Source organism: Zootoca vivipara, chromosome Z (assembly GCF_963506605.1).
Source record: "Zootoca vivipara chromosome Z, rZooViv1.1, whole genome shotgun sequence".
NCBI lineage: Eukaryota > Metazoa > Chordata > Lepidosauria > Squamata > Lacertidae > Zootoca > Zootoca vivipara.
Window position 1 is genome coordinate 28,459,069 of NC_083294.1, and position 26,007 is coordinate 28,485,075.

At 43.2% G+C, this 26,007-nt stretch overlaps 1 protein-coding gene across 2 annotated transcripts in view; it reads left to right on the forward strand.

Moving 5' to 3' along the window:
* The window catches only part of LOC118084387 (connector enhancer of kinase suppressor of ras 2-like), a 315,789-nt gene that overhangs the window by 234,409 nt on the left and 55,373 nt on the right, over window positions 1-26,007 (forward strand). For both annotated transcript variants that reach the window (XM_035113863.2, XM_060270182.1), the window contains 2 exons: window positions 10,443-10,477; window positions 25,818-25,866. In XM_035113863.2, coding sequence (XP_034969754.1) covers window positions 10,443-10,477; window positions 25,818-25,866 — 84 coding nt within the window. The remainder of the gene's footprint in view (window positions 1-10,442; window positions 10,478-25,817; window positions 25,867-26,007) is intronic.

Here is a 26,007-nt window from a genome sequence, read left to right on the forward strand (position 1 = left end):
GAGAGCAGCCACAGGGGCTGGTTCACTGGTGGTCACCCACCACACCCAAATAATAGGCTCTGCTCCTAGAAACCAAGTAGAGTTGTGGAAAAATTGATGATCAGGACGACCTGACCAGATCTTCTGGCTCCTCCAAGAGAAGCAAGGTGGACAACGAACGTTTGATCTGATGCAAAATACTCTGTTTGGTTGTTTGCACACAGGCTATGCATTTATGAATTGCATTCATCCTTTCACCATAGATGCAGCTTGGAGAGAAACCAGGTTGATTTACATATCTTCACCACCCAGCTGCTTCAACCTCTCACCTAGGAGTAAGCTCATCCACAATCACACACCTCTTGTGCACCAAGGCCACACACATCCCCCTCCTCTCTGTGTACTGCTGCCTAGAGCCCTTTGCCAACTCCGCTGCTCATTCACACCTCTCATTTCCCTATTGGGCTGCCAAACTGCCAGATAACACTACTTGGGTGGATGAATGTGGTCCATTGTAAGGGGCTCTGTCCTGTTGCTGATCCCTAATTTATGTGGAGCTCAGGATTTTATTTACAGCATGACCACCCTTGATAGTGAAACTTTGAGCCTGGATCAGGTACTAAGATAACTGGTACCCTTTGTTCTGTTGGGGACAGGATTCATTTTTTGGCAAAGAAAGTCTAAAACTACCAAATGTGCCAATCTTATAAACTGGCAAGAACTGTATATTGACCCTTTTTTTTGTATTGCCCCCATGATTTCTGACCTTGTACTCCCTGGTTTGAGTAAACAGCTGTCTAGAACAGCCCAGTAGAAAGCTGGGATAGAAAAGGAAAACTAATAACAAGAAGGCAACAGAGCGGTGTTCTCATAAATTGACTTCAAGATTGGATTCATGCAATGCACTCTTCGTGGAGCTTCCCTTGCCCTTGGTGTGAAAGTTGCAATGAGACCCTCTCAGCATGTAACACCTTTGCTCAAGAGATCTGGACTGGTTGCTCATTTGGGGGCCCAAATTCAATATGTTACTGGTTGGTATATAAAGCCCACAGAGAATTTGGACTGGTTTATTTGCAGGATCGCCTTAGCCCACAAATGCCAACTCAACTGCTTTGTTCTGAAGAAGTGGCCCTGTTAACAGTTGCCACATAATACTCATTCCACAGTTCTAAGAGATTGATCTTTTAGTCTGACAGACTTTGGTACTGCCTGCCTATTGATATCAGCTAGGTGCTTGCTTAAAACATTTTTGCTTAGACAAGCCTACCCAAATATGTAGAAGTTGCATGAGTTTTATACCTTTTTAGCTATTGTTGATTTCAGTCATCTTTTGAATGTTTTAAATTCCTGTTTTTATTGTAAATTTCACTGCTTTATTTTGGTTTTTTTCTTATACTTTTCTTACAGCCATGTGGTCACTACATTTTGTTAAATAAAAGGAAAAATGTTGTCCATGTTACCCTCCCATCAACTGTCAGCATTCTCTAGCCATTAACCAAACCTAGTTCTCATTGGGCTGTTGTTGTTGTTGTTGTTGTTGTTTTGAGGGAGGTAAGGGATTCTTCCTTTGCATTTTGTTTCCAAAGATTTTGTGTATTTCTGCAAACCTCAGTGTTCCCTCAAAGTAGGTTAACATCTCTTTTTTTGTGCATGGGGTTGTATTTCTTTGCTTACAGAAGCAACTATCAGAAATAGCAGCCTGCTTGGCAGAAAGGAGGGGTAGAGTAGGCACACCCACATTTTGCTGCAATCTTGCCCATCACTGACTTTGGCTCTACCCATAGTCAGCATGCACCCTTGGCAGATTACCTGAAAAGTGTGTGCCGTCAACAGAAATCATTTGGCCCACCTTTGCAGTTCAACATCAAAACATGGTCTTTGCAGCATTTCTGCAATGATGCCAGCTTTATGTTGATTGCACTGTTTTAATTATGCTTATATTTCTATGCACCGCACTGGCTTCCCACAATCATTTATACCATAGTCTGGTGCCAGAGCTGAAGCAATAGATTTCTCCACAGGAGGTTGTTGCTAGTGTTGTTATATGCAAGCAGAATTAAAAAGCATGTATATCAAAGGTGTCAGCTTCCAAGCAAAGATTACCCATGTCCTTTGATCCCTAGGCAGTTTTCAAATCACACAGGCAGCACACCTCAGGGAGGCGGTGGGGGGGGGGAGGGAGAGAGAGAGAGAGAAAATGTGTGTGTGTTTGTGTGACCTTGGTGGATTTTGTGTTGATTCACATGCAAAATGATCAAGAGTCCTGGCTTGAACTTGGAAACCCTATTGAATGTTAAGCTAGAAGATAATGACATGACCTGTAACGTTTGGGTGATAACACCCTGCTGACGAGAAACATATTCCAGGCGCATTTCTGCTCTGCAAAGGAGACTGGACATTTGCCTCTGTCCTCTTAGATGTATCAGAGACATGACAAGAGGAATAATTAAGAAAAATGGAGGCTGGTACAGCCACAGCAGAATCGCTCCCAGGAGAAATCCTTCAACCCTTCCAAGGTAAAGCAGCAAAGTTGGAAGATTAATGATGCTGGTCGGCACCTAGCTCTAATAGAGTACCACAAATTCTTACATGGAGCACCCATAGTATCGAACAAGCATCTTTCTTGATGATGATGGGTTGCAGTGCCTGTCAGAAATATTCAAACCATTCCTGGCTGCATGAATTGCTGTGAGTGTGTGTGTGTGCGTGTGTGTGAGAGAGAGAGGGAGAGAGGGAGAGAGAGAGAGGGAGCGAGCCGATAGTTAGCTATTCAAAATTGTTTTGAATGATAAAAGTGTAAATGGGTGCAGACCTCATATTGAAAATGGCAACATTCAGAAAGCATTGGGAGAATACCGGTACATTTCAAACACTCTATCACTGACCTAAATGAACTTCAAAAGGAGAATTCGCTACAGAATTGGCCAGTTGGGTTGTATCACTTAAATTTGGTTCTATTCATTTAGGACTCAAAAAACACCAAGGTTTTGTATTACCACCATGGGTGTGAAAATTAGGACAGCAAAGCTCAGTAGATTGTGCTGGTGAATAAGAAGCCAGGGTTGCCCCCATTCCCCCATCAAATAAGGCAAAAATCCATTCTCCCATAACGTTAGAAAGCATTTCCTTGACACATTTTCTTCCCAGGAAGCCTATGGATTTTAAAGCAGAGGTTAGCTTTGAAAGTTTCAACACGTCAGGAGCCTCATAGGCAGCAAATTGATGTGAGTGAAATTGGACAAGTGATCATTCACACTGTAGTTTCAGAGAACAAGATGAGAAAAAGCTGTTGAATCATTTGTTAGGCAAGCAAAAGGGGGGAAACAGGCAGGTTAAACTGATCGCACAACAATCTGAGTAATGAATACAAAGTGAATCATTTTTGTGTGTTTTCTGTAGAACATGGATGGGGAAACTGGCCCTCCAAATGTTGTTCGGCTACAGGATCCCCATCTGTAGTGTATGTCGGGCCTAGGCTGGAAGCCTCCAGTTGGTGCAAAATGTGGTGAGGTCATACTACCAGCATATAGCTCCAGTACTTAACCAGTTGCAATGGTTGTCCATATGCTTCTGGGCCAAGTTCAGACCTCTTGATTTAATTTGCATGCCCCTTGATAATATGGGTCCAGGAATTCGAATAATAGAATCACAGGATTGTAGAGTTGGAAGGGACCCCAGGTATCTAGTCCAACCCCCTGCAATGCAGAACTTTCAACTAGGTCCTGCATGGCAAATGGCCTTCCAACCTCTGCTTAAAAACTTCCAAGGAAGGAAAAGTCCACCACCTTGAGTCTGTTGCACTGTTGAACAGCTGTCACTGAACTGCAGGTGGCATCTTTTTAGGGAAGTATCTTGAGCCCTGGACTGACTCCATCTGCCAGGCTGGCCATTGGATCCTCTTGGACAGGAACTCCCTGTTCTAGTTGAGCCTTGAGCAACAAGGTCTTCTTGAGCTCTAGTGTGTGCCTGTATTCTTGATTAGCCTTCAGTGCTGACTAGAGATGAGGGGAAAAGTCCAAAAGCCACATCTTGCCACGTCAGGGGAGTGCAACCCCATCCAGAGAACTCCATCTCTCAGACATAAGAACTTGGGGTGCATAATACCTCTGTCTTTCCAGGATTCAGCTTCCCTTTTTAAAAAAGAAATACATATATTGCTTTTTTTCTTTTTGGGGGGTGAAACATTGCTGAGTATATTATCTGAACCAGATAGGGTTTCTCTCCCCACCCCTTCCCTTTTCTTTTCAAAGTGAAATTGCTATGAGGCAGCAGCAGATAATCCTATTTGATCAGATTGCAATGTCTGACTGTCAGAGTTTCATGGAAATCCCTTCTCATCGTTACAAAAGTAATCTGATCTAATATGCATGCATTTACAATCCCGCAGTTATCTTTGAGATTGAGAAGAAAATGCAAGGTTCTGGTTAAATTTTCTCCCTGTTTTCCCAGGGATCCAGAATGGTTTGCAAAGCCTGCTGCAGAGCTGCTTCTTTCGCCCTCTCTGCTTTAAACCACTAATCTCACAGGGGTGTCATCACTGGAAGGTGGGGTGGGGCTCTCAGAAGCAAGCACCCCTTCTTCATTACTCAATCCTTCAAGTCACCTCTGCCCCAATTTCCCCTCACTCAAGGCTCTGAAATTTACCTTGTGGGGGGTATTCAACACAAGGATTTCCATTTGCACCACTGGACCCCCCCCCCCTTCCCACAGTCTGCACACATCATGCACTCTCCCCAGATCTGCTCCAGAGGGTTGGGCAAGGCCCTAGAAGTTCCTAGTCTTTTGGATGTCTTGCCTGGGCCCCTGATAACCGCTCAAGTTCTGATCCCTGCCTCAACCTTTGATTCCCCTCCCTTCCAACTTCCTGACCACAAGGCAGGGAGAGAGGTAAAGGTGCAAAGTCCAGTGTGCACAGAAACACTTAACTTGGGGGTCTAAAGGCTTCACACCAGAGGTCTCTTAAAGCAGGTGTGTCTGCTTGGGAGGAGGGAGATGTCCCAGAAGACTCAGCTGTAAACAATGACCCAGCAGATGACCAGGGAGTTGAGTAGGAAGTCAAGAGGTGGGGCGTCACTGGCTCTTGGGCTGATCTTGGCCCACCATGCGGTCCAATTCCACTTCCCCAATGACACCCACTTGCCAGTCAGCTATCATCACTTTATGATGAGTGGCGTAGGTTGGATTCAATTTTGCGTTGGCTATGTCTGCCAGTTATTCACAGAAGCAGGATTTTAACCTCCCACTCATCACAGGGTGGCCCACCAGGCCAAAATATTCCACATCTGTTCCTGCTCAAAGTTATAGTCCAAACTGAAACCATAGTTTGGGTTATAAATTATGGTTTTCACAATCTGGTTTTGCAAGTTGCACTGTATTGAGATTAAACGTATTAATGCCTGGACTAAAGAATGCAACCTGTTACTCAGCCAGGAATACCACATGGGATGAGACCTTCGAAGCTGCTTGAATCCAGAGAGGTGCTCTTACTAATTATCTTATATGCATCTATTTTCACCCTCAGCTTGCTAAACACTTTAGCAGTGGCTGTTCATTTTGTATAGACATTTTGACTCTCTCTCTGGCAGATGCCTCCAAATTAATACAGCTTGTGAATTGCAAATTAATGGCTGCAATACATGAAGTGCTCTGTGTCGTCAGCCCATTAATATGATATCAGGAGGTAATGTCAAAAAATGATTATAATTAAGGGCCTTGGTGTAAAAATCTTAAAGGACGGTGGTGCTTGCCATTCCATTGGAGTCAGCACCACTACTTGAGTGATGAAGTACTCCTCAAGCTAAGTGGGGTTTTCTGTGTCAACCCTTCATTAATTAAATATCAATTTCATACATTTTGTTAAATAACATATTAGTAATCACGCTAAATTGATATTTATCACCACTACAACATAACTTCCATTGCAGAGTAATTAAATCTGATGACCAGTATCAGGTGTGCACCCCCCCTTCCTTTTAACTTTTGTGTTTGCTAAAAAGAGGTGGAATACTTAAAAATGCCAGTCATAAACAAACACAAACCTGTTGGTTTCAAGGTGCAAAATTGAGATCCTCTTCATTTCAAGTCCACCACTACCACCACCTTCAGGAGTCTATTTCACAGTCAAACAGCTCTTGCTATTGGAAACATTCTTCCTAACATTCAGTCAGAATCTCCTATCTTGAGATTTGAATCCATTAGTTCTAGTCCTACCCTCCAGAGCAGCAGAAAACAAGCTTGTGCTCCATCTTCCCTGTTACAGCCCTTCAGATATTTGAAGACAGCTATCATATCACCTCTGTCTTCTCTTCCCCAGGTTAAACACACACAACTCCCTCAACCACTCCTCATAAGGCTTGTTTTACCAAACCCTGTTGTTTTCAAGACACAATGTTGAAACCCAAATACAGCCCCACTGGTGTAGGAGGTTGGCTTGCGTATAACCTATGGTGTCTTGTGTTAGGATCGCACAAAAGTGGAAAGCATAGGGAAATTTCACATGGATAGAGAGCATTGTTCTATGTGGCATAAATATGGATTTATGTAAGAAAGAAATGTTACACGTTGAAGAGCTCTTGATCAAGATGTTCTATCATTCCCCGTCCTGGCTGCAGTAGAGGCGGCATGGGGGGCAGGGTGCCAAGAAGGTGGCAGATCCATTCTCCATGGAGCACAGTACAGCCATTGAAGTTATTAAAGTTATTGAATCTCTGGTGCCTAGCATTAACCCATTGTACCTGCAAACTGATCCCACCCTGAACTAAAAATTGAATAACAATTTGAACGAGTGTATGTTGGCTCGGAACAAGACAAGCTTCTTGCCCAGAGCTGTTGTGCTACCAGAAAGAAAGAAAGACTTTGGTTAACCCCTATGATACAAGCTATTTTTAAGAAGAGCTTGTTTGAGCAGGGCAGACATTTGTGGTGCAATCATCTTTTATCTCTTTAGTTTCACTTCTTGGAGTGTCCCAGAGAGGAGTCTCTGCTGGCTCTTTTGTTCAGCAGCTGGAATCATTTCTAGTTTTCAAAAAGAAAAAAGGTAGTGGAATTGAAACTGTGGTCTTCACAACCCATGATATCCAGTGGGTCATCACCCAACCTGTTGTGAAATGGGGGCCTGGTACTTCCACATTATCAGGCCTAGGTGTTGGTGATTGTGTAGAAGAACAAGGAAGAATAGGGGGAAAGGATTCAGATCCCAGTTTTGTATTTATTGACTGTAGCTGTGATCACCCTTTTTTATACATTCATAAATCTTTGGATAAACCTAATAAATAAGGAAAACTGGGGAACATTTGTGGCAAGTCCAGTGGCATATTCTATTTCTAGCATGGCTGTGAGTAATGGCTATGTAAATGTCTCGTGAATTGTGCTATTGAAATGCTGAATGGAGCAACTGATATGTGGTTGAATTGTGAGTTAAGTAAACTTTTAAAATAATAATTATCTTTAGATATAAAAGCATTCCTGAATGTTAATATTTAGAGAGCTTTTAATTCATTGCAGTTTGTTTATGCTTTTGTATTTTTGCAGTACAAATTGTATGTCATTGTATCTGGAGAGGGGTGTGTGTGCACCTACTGAGAAGATATATTAAAATGCAACTGTACCAAAAGGAATTACCGTGAAAATGAGCAATATTTAGAAAGGGGGACAAATTTTGTCCTCGCTCAGGGTGCCATATTACCAAAGTCTGCCCCTGACTTTCTGCATTCTGAGCATGTGCTTTGTTGCTGACTGCCGAGTGGCATGAAATAAAAAAAGGGAATGTGATGTTGATGTTTACATGATTTTACATTCAGGCAATAAACATATCTAATATACTTTGTTGGGGGGGGGAGCTTGCTTACAATCTGCTTTGCTTGCCGCTCTTAAACAGAACCCACATGAATATTTGAAACCCTGCCTTTCTTCAGTAAGCTCAAAGTAGTTAACCATTTGTCTCACACTACAGGGGCACTAAACTTCTGCTTGCTAGTGGTGTAGTAGCACATTTTGAGGGCTAGGGCCCCTGGCAGTCCTGCAGCAAAGAACCCAAGGAGCGTCCAAAAAACAGAGACACCTGTACTGATCCATTATTATTTTATATACACACACGTGTACACATCAAAGAACAGTGGTACACATCAAAGCGCAGAATCTGCATAACTTCGATTCTATGCATCATTTCCTGGTTACAGAGGTTCGACTTGTAAAACATACTGAGCTTTTAACAAAAGATATTCAGCCAGCAGAAATGCAGCTTTTAGCTTTTAACTGGGAATGCCAGCAATCTTGTGAAAAAGTCACTATTTAAACTGCGAGTATGAAGAAGGAACTCCATTGCGGGGTTGGAAGTAAAGATGTAGCTATTGAGCCTCTGCTTGATTATTTCCCTCCTTGTCTGCCTTACTGTGCACTGGTTTTTCTCATTGCAAAATTGAAAGTCTCAATTAGCACTGGTTACAGGTAGGTAGCCGTGTTGGTCTGGATCGAAGTAAAATAAAAAAATTCCTTCAGTAGCACCTTAAAGACCAACTAAGTTTTTATTTTGGTATGAGCTTTCGTGTGCATGCACACTTCTTCAGATACAGTGAAATGGAAGTTTTCAGGCACTTATGTAGAGAAGGGGTGGGGAGGGGTGGGGATGGGGAGGGGGGATCACTCAGAAGGGTGGTGGAAATGGGTGATTGACTGACTGATAGCTGTTGATGACCGCAAACGACTGCAAATGGTTTTGCATGAAAAAGCAAGGGTTGAGATGGCTGAAGATCGCTTATCACGTATAATGAGATAAGAACCCGATATCTCTGTTCAATTAGCACTGTATTCACTTTCCAGAGCAAGGAGGGTCCATAAGCTATCTGGTGCTCCAGCAGATGGCAACCCAGAGCTGAGCTCCCCCTCCACTGCATTACTTCAGGGAAGACATCAGAAGTTCCCTTGCATAATTCCAGAAATATTTCTAGGATTGTGCACAATGCTTCTCAGCCATATGCCCCACTCAACATTAACTAACTGCAACAGCTATTACACACAAGAATCTTACGATATTGAAAACATATCTTGGGGCGGAGGAACAAAGTGCCTTAACATTCACTGTTGTGACTGCTAACGGCTGACTTGCAAAAGTCCCAGGGTGCAGTTTTTAAATGGTTCACACATTTCCTCAGTGTTTGCAAATAGACAAATGGTTTGACAATTTTTAGAGCATGCCTGCCTGGGCTTTCAATCTGTTTGACTGGCTTCAAAATCTATATCATTTTCCTGCATGCTTAACTTTGAAAGGGGCAGGGGGAAACATTTTCCCAATTTGAAAAACAAACAAACACCCCACACTTTTTAAATTGTCTGTGGACACCTAAACCGTTTTACAAATTGTTTTCCTTCCACTCTCTCTGACACTATTTCCTCTCCAAAGCTTGCTACTCTTAACTAACTTCCTCTAGCAAGGGAGACTGGTGCATAGAAACAAGCACATATGCCCGATACAGATGCAAACTTGCACCTGAGTATATACACACTCACATTGCAGTGTTCATGCAGGCCACATGGTTGGGTACATTACTTGAGTCGATGGGGACACACATACACATCTAGGGTTCTGTGAATGTTCACTACTGTACTCAGTTTTTTAGCCTTCTGCTAATTAGTCCCTTCCCTATAGCAATGAGAATGATCCTGGGCATTCTGTGATGCCAAGAACATCTCAGGCAGTATCTGGACAAGATCACAGATGGACAACCAGGTGGCAGACAAAAGCCAGTTTTAGGGCCAAACTAGACAAGACGTGTGTGTGTGTGTGTGTGTGTGTGTGTGTGTATAATTAATAATAATAGGAGGGACTGTGGGAAGATGAGGACCAGATTCATAGTCATAGAGTTGGAAGGGACCACGAGGATCATCTAGTCAAACCCCCTGCTATGCAGGAATCTTTTGCCTAAGGTGGGGCTTAAACCTGCAACACTGAGATTAAGAATCTCTTTTAGACCAAAATTGTGATACTAGGGAGGTTAATCCTTCTCCACAGTGCCATTTCCCTGACAAGAAATGCTCCCCAACCCCTGGAGGTATAGTCTGCCATTATGGGGTGTGTGTGTGTGTGTGTGCTAAAAAATTGTAAGAGCGCCTGTGTACAGATCGCCTTAGCTTGACCTTTTGCTGAATTTATTGAAAATTACCTATACCAGATTAAAAACAAAAATGAAACGGCCCCAAAAGCATTTCCATTACATCTCTGGTTTTTCTACATTCTGTGGTCAGTATTTCATTTTTCGTGTAAAATCATTGTTCAGAGTGAGTGCAACTTTTCAGCTTCCTTCCTGTTAGAACGGGCATGGTGGTGGTTTTGGGTTTGTTCTGCTTCCTTGTTTTCTTGGAGATAATGTAACTTTGATCATATTCGGGAACTCTTTCTTTCTTCTCAGTTAACCCGAAATGCTAAACGTCACTCTCTTCTTCTTCCTTTCTCCTCTTCCTTTCTGCAGAGAGCAGGAGAGGCAGTCGGTGGTGATTCTGAAAGGTAACTATTCTTTGCCTTCTTACTACTCAAATTGTAATTAGAGAGTTGGTGCCTTAACTGAGCTTCGAAAATGTGCTTGTCATTTTCAGTTCCTTGCAAACTTTGCACTTTGTAAAAGGTAGCCTTGCATAGTTTGTCAAATAGCATGTAGCCAATAATGAACAGCATTAAAAAATCTCTCTGAAGTGGGCCATTAAAGATTACATGAGAAAGAGATGGACCCTGGAGATCAACCATTGTTAGTCTTCTTTTTCTCCTCCTCCTCCTCCTTGGTAATTTAATTTTGAAACAAAAATATATAATGCATTTTTAACATGGAACAAATACTCATTCATTTATTCTGATCTTTGCATCACACCTGACAATTTTTAAAATAAAAAATATGGTTTTATCAAATGCTAGTCTATGCAAAATAGTCTCGTTGAAAATCATGGACATGACTTACATAGCTCCATTAGTTTCAGTGGGTTTGCCCCGAGTGTAACTTAGTTGGATGCATCCCTTAATGTTTTCAAAGATGTTTATAACATGGGATGGGCCAGCTACATGTTTGAACGTTTTTTCTTTCCTTGTTTTAACATCCAGAGACTAACCATTTGCTTCCTCTCCTCCTCCCCTTCTGACTATTTTTTCTTGCTTTTAACAAGATCTGCAACTGGTCATGATGTAAAAGCATTTAAGGTTTTAAAAGTATTTCACAAACAGACCTAGGGGCTATTTCCCTCAAGTTGCTGTGGTGGCCACTGCACTGTTAGGCTTTAAAGCGGAGCTTGGCATATTTATGGAGGTTAAGACTATCAACGGTTGTGTACTGCCTCCAGCATCAAAAGCAGTCTACCTCTGAATACTGGTTGCTGGGAATCACTTAGGATCCTGGTGGGCCACTGGGAGCACAGAATGTTTTCTTATGTTCTCATGGGAAGCTGGCCACTTCCCATAAGTCTTTTTTGAAATAAAATTTTTATCAGGGTTGTTGTTTTTTTATTGCTCTTGAGCGACAAGAAAACCTGTGGTCCAATATTATTTTGGCACTAATCCTGGGCTAGTATCCAGAATCTTTTAATTGAGGGAGAGAAGGGGCGAAATCTCATATATGACATGGAAACGGAAAAAAGCTTCATTGCTAAAGGGTGATGCTTAGTATACATTTTGCGCATCTCTTTGAAGTACTTTACGTATATAATCTTAATAAACATTACAACAGCCCTGTATAGTAAATCAATAGATGCCAGAAGTGGTGGGGAGAGAGCTAAAGACTAAAGAAGGAAGAGGGCTCTTATGCTCAAATCCTGCTTGCGAGCGTCTAGTCTGGCACTGTGAAAATAAGATGCTGGACTGGTTGGGCCATTGGCCGGATCCAGCAGGCTCTTCTTACATCCTTATGTTCTTATGTTAAGATTGACTCATGCCATCAAAGGATACATAATGGAGCTGATATTTGGCCCATGGATGTCTACCTAATAACCTGTAACTTAAAGTGAATGTAACAGATCAAGGGGCTTTTAAAGAAGTGTAGAGTTAGCAAGTTCAGGGGTAGCCAGCATTAATGGGCAGCTGCCAAGGCCCACAGCTTGGTGTATACACAGAAGGTGTATGCGTCTTCACTGATTTTATTAATTTCTTATTCTATTTATATCTCACCTTTTCTCTCCAAAGAGCTCAAAGTGGCTTACATGGTTCTCCCCCTCACAAGAACCCTGTGAAGTTAAACTGGGAGTTGGTGATCATCCACTGAGCTTCATGGCTGAGTGTGGGGTTTGAACCCTGGTCTCCCAGGTCCTAGCTCAACACTCTAACCACTGTGCCATGCTGGCTTGCCTTACGCTTCTGGGTCCTGGCGCAGATTTGGTCCAGCAGGAGAAGGGAAGCAAATGTACTGAAATGACGGTGGTGAAGAGGTGGGTTTACCTAGGGAGGAGAGCCCATAAAGGCATCTTGGCCAAGCTACACACTGACACACACCTCTGTAGCAGGAATGGGGAATGATTAGCCAGGTGCTGCCTGCAGCTGAATTTGAAGTGGCCTCTGTTCCCCCTTTTCAGCAGAGAGCAGCTGAGAGGGAGAAAGGTTTTGATGCTATGCAAAGTATCTAATGGCATCTGCTTCTGCAAGAGGAACTGGTAGAAGAAGTTCAAAGCGGAAGGTAAAATGTCCTAGTGGAGGTCAACTCGTTTCCTTGCAGAACGTTCCCCATACATGTTGCAATTGCGTGTGGGTAATTTTTGGGATGCAGTTGCATTTGGCATTTGGGTCTTTAAACTGCAAGGCAGGGCTTGCTGTTCAGCTGTGGATTAACATTATTTGCATTCTTCTTGGAGCATTGAGTTCCTTTTGTCTATGCGCAGTTAGAATAGAGAAATGATTTTGGAAGGCTTTGAAAACAGCAACAACAACAACAATGTGGAACTTGTGTGGAGTGGAATTGCAAAGAAACAAGTACATGTCTCTATTTCCATGAGAATAACATTGTGCCTGTGTGGGTAAAGAGCATGTTATTGTGTGTGCATCTCGTCCCACCTGCTGCCACAATGCAGCCCTCCGCAGCTTTCCACAAGCGTGCTGCAGCCTGAAGAAGATTCCCCACACCTGCCCTGTGCAACCTCCATACTCAGTTGCACCGTGCCTTCAAATATACCAGTACCTGGGAGCAATTGTGGGAAGAAGGCTATTTGCTTCAACCAGCAGGTGGGCTTTCCAAAAGGAGTTCAGCAAGATTCTGGCCTAGATGAACCTTTGGTCAGATCCATTAATGCTCTTCATAGGTTCTATGTTATTTCATTCTCAGGTGCTCTAAATTCCTGTTTTCTGTCTAATGTAAAAGTACCCTGGTTGTTCTGAATGTGCCCAAGGGGACTAAGTCTCAACAAATTCAACAGAGGTTAAGCATCTACCCACATCTGCATCCAACAAGAGCTTGGGGGGCATGTTTCTCTCCCCCCCCCCATATCCCTGCAAGTGATTTCATCTGCAGCCCACGTTCTGCCTTTACAAAATGTGTACAATGAAATTGGGGGTCGATACATTTCAACTGTTTGCCTGCCCTTCAGAGAGCTTTGCCTTGCCTCTTCTTTTGAACGGGTGGCGTAGTCAATCATAGGCCCATTAAGGCAGAAAGAAAAACATTTGGTATCGAACACTCTGGGCATTGTGTTACTTCTTGCGTTCAATGTCAAAAGTTGAAAACCCCAAGTATAGGCTGAGCGGGATCGTTTTATCAGGCCAAGTTTCATCATTACAACTCGTCCGGTATTCTTAGCAGACGTTAGTTCTGTAATGGAATAGGCGAGCTTCTAAGCACAAATATAGCATTAAAATAAATCCCCAAGTAATCTTCCAGAACAATAAAAGGAAACGCCTCTGAAGTTTTATGTCCAAAATAATGGATGGTGTACAATCTGGAAGTGGCAAGAAATATATATTAGCAGATCCACACCATACGTTTAAAGAAAATTCAATGCACATTTAAAGCATGTGACTCCCTCCACCATCCTGGGAACTGTAGTTTTCCTCTCAGCACTCTTAGCAAACTTCGGTTCCCAGGATTCTTTGGGAGAATTCATATGCGCATTGAATCTATGTTGTGTATGTGCCCTAAAAATCATTCCAAAATCCATAGTTGGGTAATCCCTTTTATTACAAAGGGCTTCCAGAGGCCATTGCATTACAACTCCTATAATCCCTGATGATTGACTGTGGTAGATGGGTCTGATGGAAGTTGGATTCCATCTTGAGGGCCACAGGTTTCCCACCTCTGATTTATTAGAACTAACAAACATGTCACAAAACACCTTTTCAAGGTTGGGGAGGAACTGTAGCTTAGTGTTATTCCCTTTTCATGCAGAAGGTCTCAGTTTTGGTTTTCTGGTGTCTCCAGGCAGCATTGGGATATTAGTAGTAGTAGACCACCCTATACCCACAGGTCTCAGGGCAGTTTACAACATAAAATCACAAAATGAAAACACAGAATACATAATAAAAACTAAAAACAAAAACAACCCAATAACACCCCCCAGAAGTAAAGAGAAACATGGCAGTTTTTAAATTAGCAAAGATAATAAGAATGATTCATATTGTTGCACGCCACCCCAATCTTCAAGCACTTCGAGATTCCAAGGGTTCCAGGCACCTACCCAGGGTTTCTGTTTCCTTTTGAAAATGAGGCACATATATCTTCGTGATATATGCTTACAGGATTCACCACAAGACCCAAAAGGGTCTTCTTTCTCCCATCGCTGCAAACAGAAATCCACCATTGCTCTGCTTCTCTGCCTTTCAAGCCTGCAGCTTTTGCATCTACCGGTAGGTCACATCACACCCTTGCCTTTCTAAACTCTTGCTTTATCTGTTGAGGGAGGAGACCCCCCACCCCACCCATTTGCTATTTCACATGAACCCATTGGTTCTCTTAATGGCCCATCAGCCAAGAGGCTAGCTTGGCTTGATTAGCTTTTAACACTCGCCAAAGCCAAGGATTAGAAATCTGGTACCCACAAACTCACAGCAATACATATATGGACAAAAGTTCCAAAGAGTTCACATATAAACCTGGCCCCTTATTTATTTAAGATGGTCCGCACCCAGACACTAATGGAATCTAATGGATTTCTGAATGCACAAGGGGAGTTTACAGTAGAAAGAACAGGTAGCCCTTCTGAAACCCTTGCCATGCTGGGCAAGAGCAAGGCACATCAGGCTTTTGACATGCTTGTCCCTCTGAGCTCTCTCTCTGCCATTGTGGAGCTGGATGATGATGAGAGCACAAGTGGGAAAATGTGAAGCCAACCACAGCACAAGTGAAACAACATGCCTACTCTGTGGTGTTGAGGTGGCAAAGAGGGGTCATTTCTCTGCCTCCATCACATCCTCAGGTGTCCAGTGCAGCTTTTTCATATTGTCTGTGAACTGTTAACATCTACTCCAGGGAATGGCATTTTAGACCTTTTGGAAGCCCACTGTAAATTATTTGTAAGGCTCTCCGCAGTAATCTGAGTGCCACAACCACATTTACTTGATTATGTAAAATTTCACCACAGCACACAGTGAGATGAGTAATGTAAGCTTTTTGTCAGAACCGCAGTGGAATGGAAACAGCACTGCATGAATAAATATGCGGCAGGGCAGAAATCTAAGCCTCCGTGCATTCCTGTGTCCTATGAAGCATCTCCATTAAAAACACATATAAAACAATTTCATATGTAAGGACAATGTCAAATCCAATACAAATATGCAGAATTAGAGCTGTGCACCCAATTCAGCCAAAACCTGAACTCAGCCCCAAATTGGGCTAATTCAGGCAGTTCCAGGTTTGAGGTGGCCCCAGATTACCAGAAGTCAGGTTGGAACACCTGGAATAACCTGGAGCTGTCAAAAGGCAGAGTGGTTCGGCAGCAGGGGAGGGGGAGAAGCAGAGGCAAGTGTGCATTCTAATTGGAAAGCAAGTCCCTTTTAACTCACTGGGACTTCATTTCATGTATGCATACACAGTGGCGCTCTCAGGGTAGCATGGATAGGGTGGTGTGGCTTACCTGGCTTTGCACCTCCACACATCACTATCAGGGAAGGCGAGGGCAGGGGCAGCTGGGAACTCGGTGGTGTGTCAGTACAGTGATGGAGCCAAGCGGCACTCCGGCCACTGCACCTGCACCATGCAGAGCTTCCTGTGACCTCTCCCTCCTCCCTCTCAGTAACCAGAAGTGATGTTGGGAAGCCTGGGCCTCTGCCTCTCAGAGAGATAGAGAAAAATATATATAGATATACAGTATGGGCCTGAATATAAGCCACACCCACAAATAAGCCGCATTTTTAAAAAAAAATGGGGGGGGAGAATACCCAAATATAAGCCGCTCCCTTAAAATTTCGCAGCCATAAATGGAGTCATCGGCGTCAGGGAGGGCACGCCTCCACGCACCTCCATGGAAAGAGATGGGGCAAAGGGCAGGGGCAGAGCCATGATTCTGCTTCCAAAAGCTGGGAGCCTCCCTCTTGAATTCCTGGCCAGGCTTTCAGGCTCCTGCTCTGCCCATAAGGAAGATGGAGGGAGGAAGGGATCCAGGTTTGTGAGGTTGTGGGAACTCGCGTCCAAAAAGAACCTGCAGGAGCATAGAAGGAGGACTGAGAAGAGATCCCATCTCCCCCCTGCCGCCCCCGCCTCGTAATTAAAACTGAAATGGTTGGTGCGTAAAAGCCGATTTTTGTAAGGTCGCGAATTTAAGCCGCACTTTAACTTTTCACGGTCGGAATTTAGGGGGAAAGTGTGGCTTATATTCAGGCCAATACGGTAACATCAGAGCAGTTTACAACAATTGCACATAAAACCATGTAAGAAAAACCAAATAAATTTTAAAAAAATTAAAATCAGAAATCAGCTCTTATAGAAAGATGCCTGTATAGGCCTGGCAGAATAGAAAAGTTATCAGCAGGCATTTAAGAGTTGGCACAGAAAAGTGTCCACTAAATCTCTACTGGCAGAGTATTCTACAATACTGGGCCATTGGCACTGCAGGCTCAGTTTTTTGTTGTCAAATGAGCGTCACCAACTTGGGGAATTTCCAACTACATTCTTACAGATGAGATCAGGCTGAGATATAAGGGTTCAGGTACTCCCTGAGGTACCCTGGATCTAAATTGTTCAGGGATTTTTAAATTAATACAAGGGCCTTGAACCTGGCTGTAGATGGGCAGCCAATGCAGAATAGTGCCGTTGTTCTTGGCTGGATCCCCCCATCAGCAATCTGGCTTCTGCATTCTGCTCCAGCAGGAGCTTCTGAAGTGGGCCCAAGGGCAGCCCCACATACAGCACATTGCAGTAATCCAACCTTCGAGGCATGTGGCATTGATAAATCAGGTAAGCAACACAACTCTGTTCACCTACAGCTACTCCTTCTTTCCCTTCCCTCTGTCAAACATACATTTAACCATTAGGGCTGTTCCTCTGAATCAATATAGTGTTGAATCTGGATCAAGCCCACCCCAAAGTGCAAGATCAGGCCCCAGATCAGGGGGTCCATGCATGGTTTTGATAAGAATACCCACTTCTGACTACTAGTAACTGGGAACCGCAAGTTGGTGCTTATTTCCAGCCTGCAGGTTTCCCACAAGCATCTAAGTTGGCCACTGCGAGAACAGGGTGCTGGACTAGATGGGCCTGATCCAGGAGGGTTCTTCTTACGCAGAGGCTGCTTCCAGGATAGTCCTTGTGAGCGTCATGCCATGTGCCCCCACTCTTGCACTGTCTGCTCTTGAGTGTTGTCAGAATACTCCAGTACATTTGTTCCTAACTTTCTCTTCATCTCGTTCTCTTTATTTAATAGGAAATGTAAACTACCTTGTTGAAGAGGCAGAGAGACAAAACAATCTCTGTCTTGGATTATGCACACGTCTTGAGGTGCCCCGCTGTGTTGTTTAAATGAAACAACTTTTTTATTATTTTTTTAAAAAATCCTTTTCACTCTAATTAACATTGGGTGAACTGAAGAAATACTGGCACTGTGATTACATAAATGCTTGTCCTTATTGTCAGCTTAATACATTTATTTACAGAACTCATGTGTGCGTTTGGTGGATTGCCACTGTGTGGCTGTTCAAATGAACAAGAAGCACTTGCTGTTCGTTTTTAGCATGGCAATCAGAGCTTTATTAAGATTTCTTTATAAGCATGCAATGGGAAGCTTGTTCAGCCAGCACACAACTTGCCTGTGTCTTCCAAGAGTTGTTGTTAAGATCATTCCTCATTTGACCAAATATTGAAACCTGCCCTTGATTACTATAGCTTTTCTGTGCATTTATTTACTTATTATTTGTATTTAAAGGGACCCTTGACCATTAGGTCCAGTCGTGACCGACTCTGGGGTTGCGCGCTCATCTCGCATTATTGGCCGAGGGAGCCGGCGTATAGCTTCCAGGTCATGTGGCCAGCATGACAAAGCCACTTCTGGCAAACCAGAGCAGCACACGGAAACACCGTTTACCTTCCCGCTGTAGCGGTTCCTATTTTTCTACTTGCATTTTGACGTGCTTTCGAACTGCTAGGTTGGCAGGAGCTGGGACCGAGCAACAGGAGCTCACCCCGTCACAGGGATTCGAACCGCTGACCTTCTGATCAGCAAGCCCTAGGCTCAGTGGTTTAACTCACAGCGCCACCTGGGTCCCTATTATTTGTATTTATATCCTATCAAATGGTCCCAGAAACAGGTTCAAATTATCATTAAAATCATACAGTAAAACCATGAAGCAAAGCAAGAACAAAATTAAGAAAAAGGCAACACAGAACAGTGATGTAAGTGGTAGCCACAGGTCTGGGTAAAGAGATGCTTCTTGAGTGATAGTTGAAAAGCACACATTGATGTTGTGAGATGCACCATCAGAGGGGAGGTCATTCCACAAATGGACCCACCAAGGTGAGGAAAGAGGATTGCAGTCCTAGTGCTCAGATGTAGGACCCAATGTCCTACCCACAAAACCTGGCTGGCTCTATTATTAAGCAGAGTGAATGGACGTCTGAGGCAGCTGGTTTGGGGTCACATATTTGTTCGCTATTTGATGTATTTATTTATTTTTGTATCCTTGCTTCCAGGCAGAGGCATTTGTGGTGTTTCTGCCTCAGGTACTAAATAACTTGGCCAGCCATGTACACTGTGCGTCTGGTGGGGTGGAGGGGGGCTATTTCTGGTGGGGTGGTGTTGCTATTTGCTGTTCTGCCTCATGCAGAAAAATGTATTGAGTTGGCCCTGACCACAAGAACTGGCTGGCTGGATTGATGTTCCCCTTCCCACTAGCCAAAGGGAATGGTGCTGATCCACATGCGAGGAACATGTAGATGTCATGACCAAGATATAGGTGATTGTCATGGGGAGGTCATTCCCAGTGGTATCATTGCAGAAAACATAATGTCTGCTCCAGTTTATAGGATTACAATAAAACAATCTAACCACGGAGCAATCCAATGAATGCAGAGATGGGTGAGGCATTCAGCTCATATTTTAAGGCAAACCTACCTAATTCACACTTTTCTGAAATAATACACAAACCTAAATAGAACCATCTCCTAAAATTTGCATTATATTAGGAAAAATTGGCTTGCAAGAGCATATTATGGAAAATGTGCATTTTAGGAGAAATTTGCACTAAAATGCTGGTGAACTTTCAAAAGGGCATCAGTCACAAACTGATGTGGAAATGAGGAGAACTGAAACAAGAAAAACCAATACCAAAACAAATGTCAGAGTTCCCCATCCCTGCTCAGATGTAAATGTCATTGAGTTCAGTGAGACTTACTCCCAAGTAACAGTGTACAGGACTGCAGCTTCAATAGTAGTATTTCTAATTGTTATCGTATGACAAGCTTTTTATCCTCCTTTAAAAAAAGGGAAAAAAACCTTCAGAGGAAAAACCCAACAAAATGCATTTGTCCTCTCTGTTTGACCAGAAATGTACTGAGTCATTGGTATTTCTGCTCAGCAGCCCTCCAGTCCAAAAGCTGCAGGAAGTAGAAAGGAGGCAAAAGAAGTTTCTCAGTCACAGCTGGGTCCCCTCCACTAGCCCCTCAGGCTGCTGACCCTTAAAGAACGCTGGCTGTAGCCAAATTAGCAGCAAGCTAGCACTTTTGCTTCCCACTGCTGCTAACACCAAAAAGGCAGGCAAAGGAAAGAGAAACCTCAGGCAGCACATGACTGTAGTTGTGTCCCTTTAATCAATCAACCAGCCCAAAGCCACCCGCTTTGCAGATTTGATCCATGATTTCAAAGCAGCTTCTGTTGCTCGAGTGGAATATGGGGATGCAGGGCCGTCTTAAGCGGGTTGGGCGCCCGGGCGCCATGGTGCGTGGATCGCTCTGCCGCCCCCGCCCCACCCTCTTTCTTCCCGTGACTGGTGGGAGGGCGCAGCATGGTTTTCGTGCGGCTTCGCCGTGCAGCACCCCCCTGCCGACCCGGCGCCCTGGCGCCCCACGCTACCCCAGCCTACCCCTAGAGCCGGCCCTGTGGGGATGTCATAGAATTCAAGAATGTCCAGGCTCCATCACATGATCCAAAGTTCAGGTCAGATGCTTTGAGCCCATCCCAGGATGCCCCAGTTCAGAACTCTGAAAAGCCTTCCCACTAACCACCATGGCAATGTCTTGGACTTCTGCAACCATTCCTTGACATAGCACAGAGATGGGGAACCTTTCGCCTTCCTGGAAGATGCAGTACCACTAAACCTAGAAACCTGCAGTGGTGGTGCTGTAACACAAGAAAGATCAGGCTCTGCTTTCCTCTGGCTGCCATGGTGTAGGCTGGGGGTCCTTTTCAGCCAAAGGGCCACATTCCCTTCTAGGCTACCTTCTGAGGGCCAAATGGCAGCAGAAAGTGAGGCCAGAAGCAAAAAGGGGCAGGGCGCAAATGTTGATTTTTACCTCTGTACAGTAGGCTTGTTTCTACACACACTCACAATAATATCCAGATAAGCAGGAAGCATGATCAGAGTTCAAATGACATGCTCTCGCCAGGCAAGAACACTCAAGTAGGGTGCAAAGCAGGCCCAGAGAGAGGTGTGCTCTGAGGAAAGTCCCAAAGGCCAGATAGAGGGGACTGGAGGGGCCCACATCAATCATGTAGGTAATAAGATTGCTGGGTTCCAGCACTAGAGTCTAGGATTGGAAAATCTGGTTCTTTACACCCACAAGAGACGTAAGCATTCCCAGAGGACCAGTATCCAATTTCTAATGCATTGATTCTGCTTCAAAAAACAAATCCAGGTAATTTCAGAAAGGCAAGATCTTGGTAGGCGAGGAACTTATATGTAAATTGTTAAGTATAATTGTTTAATGTACATTGAAATGGGAAATAATTCCAAAGTGTCTATATGTATACTGTGAAGCACGACATGGGAATTTCCATTGAAGCTAAAGAAGAACTGAAGAGAGAGCCTAACATTAATCATTAAGTGGGGCTGTATCTCTGTGCCTCACTCACAAGGGGATGAGCTCAGAATCACACAAAAAGAGTCTATGAATATGCTAATCTGTGGGCTTCCATCTTGGGTGGAATGGATCTTCGTTCTCAAGCTACTGAAGGGAATGGAAATACTAATCTCTCTCCAGGAAGCTGGAATGGATAAGAGACAGAGCTTTGATTTTTAGCTCTGGGTGCAATGTGTTTTGTAAAGTGCCTTATATTTGGACAAGTATACAAATTATGCATCTATCTGAATGTAACTTTATTTGTTTCAAGTTGTTTTGAAGTTAAGTTCTGCAGTAAAACTTTTGAAGCATATGTTTGAACTGGGAAAAAATTGTTTCAAAAAAGAGTCCGTTTTTATTCATCCATTTTGCTTCCATATGCACAATATTAATATCCTCAGTATTCACATATTTATTTGCTAGAGGCTCTCAGGACCATCTGACCTGTTCTGCCAAGATGGGGGTTAAAGTGCATGAATGCCACATGGAAATCATCATGCATGTGGCAATTTGAGTAATGGTTTTATGGATCCAAACGAAGATCACTGGTGTTCTCTACACACATTACAAAATGAACATAATGTTTCCACCATATTTTTTTTGCAGAAGCATGTGTTTTGTTGTGTCTACCTGTATGATCTCTTTGTTTTATCCGAGGCTTACACTTCCTGCATGGATGTGCTCTCCGAGTAGGGAAAAACACTGTGCTTGAAACTGTTCATTGATACATTCTGTATTTTCCAAATGATTAGGCCTTTCAGCAGTCTGTTAGCCAAGCATACCCATTTCTTTACTTGGAAGTTTGCAGAGAGAGAGAGAAAAAATCCCTGCTCCCCACAAAAAAGAAAAAGAAAAAAAAGATTCATGTTATTCCAGTTTCGTGACATGCAGTAAACCTTTGCCTCAGCAGGCTTTTGTCCAGTCAGGAGGGCAGCTGTGTGTTGATTGTAAAAAATGAGGTTGAGCATTGAAACTGACAGATTCCAGATGGGTCAGATCAGTGGTTCCAGAAACAAGGGAGAGAAAACACCCTGGCAGGAATGTACGAAAACTTTTAGCAACCTTATGGGCAGTTTGAAATAGGATCATTCAGGTCAAAGCTTACACATGTAATCTTGTATTTCTTAAACAAAACTCCACAAGATTGTTCACTTCTACACATTTCAACAACTTTGTAAATTCTTTTTTCTTTTAAGTCCTCATGAAAATTTATCAGCATTTTAGTGCAAATTTCTTCTAATGCACATGCTTGAATCCTGTTCTGCAACTTCAGTAATAAAGGGAACAATGCTGTTCTGCCTATTATTTATATACTTGCAAAGCAATTTTACCCAATACAGTACCCATATTTTTTCGCAGCGGTTTTCACTAGTGCATTTTTATATGTCACTAACATTTGCATTTTAATGTACACTTTACCCAGGCAATGTGCATTTTTGTACATATTGAATGGCTGGAGAACTGCATTCCAAAATTCAAAGATGTATGAATTTTGGGGGGTGCTTGTGTTTTGGTTTAGACATTGTATTGAAAAGTGTGAATTATGTAGATTTGCCTTTAGACTGAACTGAATATAATCCCCACCCCCACATGCCCATAGTGGCATGTGGCATTTCTTCCACCTAATATGCTCCCTTCATTAGGGGCGCACCTTGGTAATATGGTGCCCTGCAAGAGGCCAAAATATGATGACCCTTGCCTGCTAGCCCATGTGCCACCTTCCCAAAGCCGGGTAAGGGAGGCACCAGGCTTTGGGAAGCAGGCATCAGGCTCTGGCATAGTCCTAGAGCCCTCTTGTCTCCTTCCTAAAGCTAGGCAAGTGCTTACTAGGCTTTGGGGAGAAGGCTAGAGGACTCTGTCAGAGTCCTCACTAGGCCTTGGGAAGGAGGTGGAAAGGAACCCCCTTGGCCCCTGCACCCTGTTGGGGGGGGAACCACTTGTGTTGCCCTAAATCTGTCTCTGTCTCGGAGGGCATTCTGTCCAGAATTCCATTCTTATGTTTGCAGTGCAGATAAAGCCTTTAGAAACAAGCTTGCCATTTTTGCATTACACTGAATTAGCCTCGAGAATACAAATGATCTGAAATGTTTAAGAGGGATCAATTTAGATACTTTCATTTTGGAAAGCAGGAAAAGCCATCTATTTCAACACCTTTGGTGTCGCAACTTCAGTAATAGCTTTCCCTTGGACAAGCATCAATTTGCAGATATTTATTGTAACTGAACTCTTAATTACTTGAGGGACAGAAAGGCGCAAGATGCTCATATTAGGAAGGATTCTGCTATAAATAGCCAGAGACTCAAACAGAGAGAATTTGCTAGAATGAAAAGGAGAGAGCCGAGTCACGTTGGAGGATTTATCTGTATGTTTGTTTCACTTATTTCCCCATATATCTTCTTGTTTAGAAAGGCCTGCAAATGTGGCTGCATGGGGCCTCCCACTAGGATGGATGAGAAAATAGAAATCTTTGCTTTTAAAGGCGAACTTACCTAATTCACACATTACAAAACACAGCCGTCTCTGAATCTTGTAATGTAGATCTCCAGCCCACAAGTTTACTGAAAAGCATGGATATACAGTATTAAGGGAAATTGCTTTGCAAAATGTGTTCATTAGGGGAAAATGCATACAAATATGTGCTTATTAGGAAAAATAGACCCTAATATGCTGAAGAAAAATATGAACTGATCTGGAAATGTGGCGAACTGAATTTAAGAATTGAAAAGCACAAAACTGAAGGAAACCAAAATTGTCAGACTTGCCTTTCCCTGTCTCCCATGCAGGTTTACCTGGTCAAATCTGCTTAGGTTCACAGTAGAACTGTGTTGGGATGCTTGCAAAATTCTCCACATCCAAAACTCCCTGTGGATTTTGGAGTTCCAAACTGACTAGTCTCATTTCCAAAACAGAACCAATTCTTTAGGAATCCTCCAGTAATCTGGCTTGTTTTTGTTTTTAATTTCTGACTCCTATATAGAACAATTTCCCACACTCTAAGTGTTCCTCATGTGTGTATCACTGTAAAACCCTGAAAAAAGCAATCTGTGTCATCATCATATATATATATATGTGCAGTTCTGTCAAAATTAGTTTGGCAGGAGTACATGCTGCACCTGAAGTAAAACACCACACCAAAAAGAATTGTGAAGCAATTTTGTATAGGATTGCTTTCTTGATAGGGTTTTACTAACATATACATGCAAAAGAACTGAAAGCCACCACAAACGGACCACACTCTGATTGTGGAATTAACTTCAGGAATACTAGTGAAACTGGAATTCAGGAATGGGACAGAGGCTCAAGAAGAACCAAACTCATTGTGCAATACAAGAGGGAGTTAAAGAAATTTGCTCATTGGAAAGCTGCCTTATGCTGAGTCAGACCTTTGGTTCATCTAGCTCAGTATTGACCATGGCAGGTATGGGAAACCTTTGGCTCTCCATATGTTACTGAACTGCAATTCTCATCACCCCTGGCAATTGGCTGTGCTTGATGGGACCAATGAGAGTTGTAGTTCAGCAACATCAAAAGGGCCAAAGGCTCCCCACACCTGATCTTTGGTGGGTTGCAGTTGCCATCCAAGGTTTCAGGTGGAGGACATTCCTATTCCTCTGTGAAAATGCCAGGGTCTGAAACTTTGCATGCAAAGCTGATGCTGTATCACTGAGCTATGGCACTTCTAATTCCTACAGAAGAGCCATAGTTCACTGGTAGAGCGTATTATTTACACATTGAGGGTCCAAGGTTCAAACTGTAGCATCTCCAGGCAGGACATGGAAACCTCTCAGAGTAGAGAGTGATGAGCTAGATAGACCAGTGGGTCTGATTCAGTACCAATGCAGCTTTCCATGTTTCTAACTATGTCAGGTTGGCTTCCATTCTTTCTGGAGACGCTTGTTTTCCACCTTCTCATTCCCAACCCCCAGCCCCTAATGCTAGCATTAATAGAGATCAGCTAATCAGCTTTGAGGATTGCTAAAGCAGATGCTTTCCCATGAACCAGTTACATTTTCTTAGGCTGATCTCCCTCTCCACCAAGCTTTTCTTAAAGCTAGCATTTTGAGCAGACCTTTCCTGATTTTGCAATCTGCTTTACCGACCAAATCAGCGCACATTGTATTAAATAGCTCAGAAGACTTTGAATGACCCTGTTCTTCTTTGATTTGGGGGAGCCGTTGTTTGTGTGGCTCTTACTGAGCGGGTCTAAGAACTACCTACTTATTCATTGATCCGTCTTCGGATCAACGTCTGTGTGTAAGAGAGACGTGCTAGGTGAATAAGCCCCATGCTCAGGCAGGCAAGTAAATCAGGCAGTCACTGAGCAAATAAACCATATTTATTATTCATTCAGATTGTATTTGTCTGAAGTTATAGACTCTTCCTTTCCCCTCAATCTCTCTGCAGGTATGTGAGTTCTGCCACTGAGCGACAAGGAGGCACATCCATGAGGAAGGTAATTCCTTGCTAAATGACTGTCCTATCCTGAGAGAAATCATTCATTGTTATGTGTTGATAATATAGAGTTGTCTCTAAATTTGTGTCTATGCTGGTGGGCACATCTGACAAACCAGTGTTATGTGTGTTGTTTTTCAAG